Source organism: Phalacrocorax aristotelis, chromosome 20 (genome assembly GCF_949628215.1).
Source record: "Phalacrocorax aristotelis chromosome 20, bGulAri2.1, whole genome shotgun sequence".
In the NCBI taxonomy this organism is placed as follows: Eukaryota; Metazoa; Chordata; class Aves; order Suliformes; family Phalacrocoracidae; genus Phalacrocorax; species Phalacrocorax aristotelis.
The window spans coordinates 5217923-5223457 of record NC_134295.1 but is presented as its reverse complement, the minus strand read 5'-3'; the positions used below and the strand labels follow the sequence as shown (position 1 = coordinate 5223457).

At 43.2% G+C, this 5535-nt stretch overlaps 1 protein-coding gene across 1 annotated transcript; it reads right to left on the bottom strand.

Moving 5' to 3' along the window:
- Positions 1-5311, bottom strand: IFNLR1 (interferon lambda receptor 1). Its single transcript, XM_075114730.1, has 7 exons — positions 5089-5311; positions 4276-4399; positions 3842-4023; positions 3312-3454; positions 2620-2776; positions 1971-2098; positions 1-1749 (listed from the first exon to the last, which is right to left on the bottom strand). The coding sequence occupies exons 1-7, from the start codon at positions 5144-5146 to the stop codon at positions 829-831; spliced, it is 1713 nt and encodes a 570-aa protein (XP_074970831.1). The 5' UTR covers positions 5147-5311; the 3' UTR covers positions 1-828.
- Positions 5312-5535: the final 224 nt, after the last annotated feature.

Genomic DNA, 5535 nt, shown 5'->3' with positions numbered 1-5535 from the left:
TGAAGTTATATATCAAAATATTATTGCCTCTGCACAAAGCAGCTCTCAGACATTCTGCACAGCAGGGGGAATTCCAGGGTCAGTAAGTATATTTGTATAAAACCAAAAATAAATAAACAAATAAACATGCTGCACATTTATCACTTTGACTTCAGTTCTCCCTGTGGAAACCCAGAAGGTGATCTCTGTAGGTTGAGGTGGAGACCTTTTCGTCCCCCAAAAAGCAAAGGATGCTAAATGCCTCTGTTGGTACTTCTAGTCAAGCAGGGGTGCAGTTTTGCAGTTACAGAGAAGCAAATGTAATGTTTGCAGTTCATCCTGGCTCAAAATCAACATGCAGGCACAACACGCTATGTTTTCAGAACCCAGCTGATGGTTTCACACAGGTCTGTGTTGTGATTTTGCTCTCTCTGAGGTGCTTTTGCCTTTCGTAAATCACGGGTAAAAGTTGCTCTGAAATCTCAAGTGAGCACAAGGCTCTGTGTGTTTGTTGTGTGGTACCTACGCGAGGTATCATTGCACACCTCACCACTGGCTGCGTGCAAATAGTGTGCCTCATACGGAAGCCTTATCACCTTATCACAGCTGTACTTGTACAGAGCGGCGGTGAACGTATATTGGCTACTTAACAGTAAAAATACACCTTTTTGTGTGTCTAAAGCCATATGCCTTGATAGGCCAGACATCAGTAGAAAAAACTGTCTAAGTGAATAAATACAAAAAGCACCACTATCAGTTAATTGTCTTTGTTCTTGTTTAAGTATCCTTGCCTGGATATCTGGAGCTCCCTAGCATTTTCTAGGCATGCCACAGAACTGCTAGGGTACTCTAGCTCCTTCCCATGTAATGTGCGTGCTCGTAGCCTTTGAATTTAAAGTTTTGACGATATTTTTCCTCCACATTCGAAGTTTCAAATGTGTCACTTAGCACCGTGGATGCAGGAGGTGTCCCTTCTGTAAAATTATCACTGTCACAGTCACTTGCAATACCTTCATCTTCTGCCACCTGTAATGTCTGAAGGGGAATGAGCAGCTGGGTGCTGGGATCCTCACTGAGCTCTGATATTTCACCAATCTGGATGTGCAGATCAACTATTGGTTTCTGGTAATACTTTGTGAAATGATGAGCCTTCCGATGCAGGTAGTGCTCATCAGTGGGAAGTCTGGCACAAATCCCCTCAGTCAGTGTTTGAAGAGGGGTCATTTCCAGGCATTCATCCCTGTCTGTATCATGCTGTCCGTGTTCCCTGGAACCTGGGAATCTCACATCAGTGAGGGATATTAATCCCAAAGAGGAACTGCGAGAAAGGGATGCCTTCTCACTTCCTTGGGATCCTGAGGTGTCCACCTCATTCCTTCTCATTGGAAAGAAAGAGAAACCCAAGGAACTTAGGTCCAGCACAGATTCACTATGCACAGAGAGACCTCCAGATCCAGAGCCCGAGCTAGTTTCCCCCTGCGCTGTTCTGGATGGTTGACAGTTGAGATGTCTCTTTGGAAACTTAGGCATTTCAGTGTATGGGATGAAAGTACTGCTGTCTTCTTCCTCTTCCTCCTCCTCCTCTTCTGATGATGATGATGATGTTGAGTGGGAAGAAGCCATCCATGGTAGGCTGTTTCTTGCTGAAGTTTTGTTTGCCTTGCTTTGTGACATTGGCTTCTCTGTGCAGATAAGATAGTCCCTGAAGAATTCATTTTCACTGGGCTCACAGTGAAAGGCCGGTCCAGAAGCTTTTAAATGAGATAAATCCTACCAGGGAAAAGAGACAAGAGACACAGATCAGTGAGTTAGTGATGCTTTTTAAAGGAAATTTTGGATATAGGATATGCCAGAATCAAAGCTTATAATGGGACTTATGAATGCAAAACTGAGATGCGCAGAGCCTGTGCAACTCCCCCACTCCTCCCCAGTTATCCTCTGAAAATCAGCAAGACTCTTAGTCAGGAGAGGATCCTGCATTTGGGCCATACCAAAGCATGAGGCATCTTCTTTCGCTTAGCATCTTGTTTCAGCAAGCAGATGATGAAGGCACTTGTCAGAAGGATGGAGAGGACAAACACAGGGATCATGGCAGAAAATGGGAAGTTCCATTCCACCGCTGAAAAAGGAAAAGACAAAAATTAATCTCCTGCTGGTGGTATATTTTATACTAATAATGGGCTATTATACTCAGCTTACCTTTCAGAAGTCTCAGAAAGTGTTGGGCTCAAGATTCTTATTTTACAAATGCAGAGAAAGGATAACAGACTTGCCTACGACCAGACTCTAATTCAGAGTCACAGCCACAAATGAACGTTGATACCAACCAGTGCCTTACTTGGAGCAGGTAAAAAATGAGCCTTTATTCACATATTTTTCAGGTTAAATTTTAATATTCCCAAAATTTCCTTGTGAGCATAACTCAAGTACAGTATTTCAGGATTTTCAGAAAATATTTCAGGGTTGGATTTTTTTAAAATGAAAATGTTTCTACAAAAAGAAGGAACCTTTCACTAGAAAATCCAACTTAACAGGAAGCCTTTTTTTGTTGTTGTTGAAACGCTAATTTTGGTGGAAATCTTTGACTTGCCCTACTCCTGTTTGATATCTCACCACATCCTATTCTCAGCAGGGTCATACCTTTGTGGTTTAATAGGACACACACTGGTTGGGAGAATTTGCTGTGCTTGAAGTCAATGCTTTGGAAGGAAGATCTGGCACTTAAACAGTAGTTGCCTCTGAGTGCGGTGGTATTGATAGTCACTGCGTCCTTCCTAAAATTACGTTCGTATTGCTTCTGTTTAGAAAGAAAAAGAACAGAGGGTTGGAAAGGATTCTTTCATTATTTGGATGATGTTTCTCTACCTTTTTAGCCCGTGATTTTCTTCATCGTGTTGCATGACTCCAGCGGTTGGAAGGTGCATGGAGAGGCACTTCATGCCTTGCTTGCTGTTCGTAGCAAGCATCTCTCATAGGGCTTATGGATTCTAGAGTGGGATTTCCAGCTGGTGCTGTGCTCTGTTCTGCCGTGGCACACTGTTAGTGGTACCTGAACTAGTTGTTTTAAATGTCAGGTATTGACCTGCTATACTGACTGTAGTGTAGCCTCCCCATCACATCTTCCTGATAAAAATAGGGAACTACCAATAAAATAAGGATGCACACACACATCTCTACTTTTTTTCCTCTGGCTTTGGTTTAACTGTGGTTTGGCCATTTCATTTTCTCCAGGCCCTGGATCCAGTCCCTCCCTGCCCAGAAATTCGAAGCTATTTCAATTCAAGCTGGGCATCGTCCCTTCATTTCATGTAAGAAGTGCCACATTTACTGACCTTGTCTTCAGATCCAGCTTCCCAAAGGTTCAGGTCATACATCCAAGACAAACTCTCCACACAGGTGGCCAATGGGAAGGAGGCATTCACGTGGATTGAGTTCTCCTTGACGTTCACGTTTAGCACTGGGGGAGCCAGTTCCACTGTAAGTGAGTGATCAGATATAAGAATAGTGCTTGCTCGTGCCTGAGCTTCACAGAAGTAATGCTTCTCTGTGATGGGCTACACTTCCAACTGTTATCTTGGGACAGACATGAAGGAAGGAGGAAGGCAAAGGAGTATCTCTTTTTTTATCTAACATACCCCAGCTGGTATGTGGAAAGCTTGAAGCCAGCTTGTTCACCTGGAGCATTGATGCTACAAAATTTATTTTCAAATGATCATGTCTCGTTGTTTGCGCTCACTCAAATCTCTGTCATTCATAAAGCTGCTTGTTACTCTTTCTGTGGTGTGTGGTCTACTCATTTGCTCCCGCCAACACTGTTGTTGGGATGTCCTGTCATCCAGGCTGTAACCTAACGGGCACTTACCATCCAAATGGTATTCCTTGAATTGTGATTCTACCCATGGCGACTGGAATCGTCCAGAAACAGCTTTTACTCGAGCTCGGACTTTAAGAAAGTTGTTTGAAACCACACAAGTCAGATTGCAAGACGTTCGGTGAATATTTTTGCAATGAGGAACCTTTATCCATTTGCTGATACGTTCCTGGCTAGAAGAAGAAACAAGCATGCCATAATATTAAACATGCTGTTTTGTTATCATTTTTAGAGCAAGAGAAGAAAGTGTTTCGGAGGATGGGTACCGAATCTTGCTCAGAGTTTGGAGCGCTTGCCAGATGGATAAGGATTGGTGTTGGTGAAAGGTGAAAGGGTCACTGATCATAACGACATTGATGAATATACATGCACAGATGTTTGCTCTGTGCCATACTTTCAACCAGACATCCTTTTTAAGCGCTTACCTTTCATACCTCACAGTGTATGTCACATCTGGTGGAGAGCCTTCTCCTGGAGTCCATGTCAATATCAAGTCAAAATCTTTTGACAGCAGTGTAACATTTTGCGGAGGGGGAAGTTGAACATGACCTGATTGAAAGGGAAAATTATGTGAATGATTAAAGATATCTCTGAAGATAGGAAATATCAGCTGGTTTTGACCAAGGTGGTTTCAAAATTTGGGGCAGAGCAGCCCAGTCCATTTGAGGCTGGAAAATGGATTGGAAGCAGGTACGTCTATGATGTAGCTGTGTTTTCATCATCTCTTATACAACATCTTAATCTCAACAGCTTTTAGAATTAGGACCTAAATTTGTGTGAAACACCCTATTCTATAATTTCAAGTTGCTCCCCCCATGGTCTCACTGGATTTCCCTGTCTCCTGGTTTACAACTCCACAAACTCCAACCTGACTCCCTTGTGCTCCCACCTCCTAGCCCCTGGACGAGGCAGACACAGCTCGCTCACACCGCACATTCGATCCCAGCTCGTCACAGGCTGATCCTACCACAGCAGCGAGGTGCAGCACACAGGCTTTGCCGCTTGTACTTTCCTGGGACTTACTGTTTCTGGTAGGTAAATATGTACATCGCTAGCCTTCATCAGGACACGTTCTATAGACCGATTTTAAATTGCCATTTCTTGACAGTGGACTATTTCAGTTGATGTGAATCAGTCCCATTTAAAATGCTTAAAATTTACCTGATATGTCTTTCCTCCTACAAGCAAAGCCACGTAGCATAGCAAAATGAAAAGTAACAGAGACAGCTCTACTGTACCTCTAATCTGCCGCAGGAAGCATAGCACCATCAGGATGCTGACTCTCCAGGTAGACATGCCGAAGCAGAACTTTTCCACTTGTAATGTATTTCTTTCCTTGCTACCGTTTCATCATGTTGTTTTCTTGTATTGAGCGGTATGAATTACAGAGGAGCATGCAGTTAATGAACTGCAGACACACACCGCCTTGCTTCCTGGTATAGCAGTGCACACTGAGCAGGGAAAGGGGCAGATGTGAAAGTGCTTTTGACGACAGAAAAATGTTGTAAAGATTGCAGTACTACGCCCTCCAGTGTAACATAACTGATCTCTGTCGCAGGCTGTGTGCAAAAGGAACATAGTAAAACAGTGCGAGCTGTACCTTGTGAGGCACCTCATTAAAAAACTGACCTTTGGAATTTACCTATGCAGCTGTGAAATATTAATAGAGACCAAATATGGTTTTA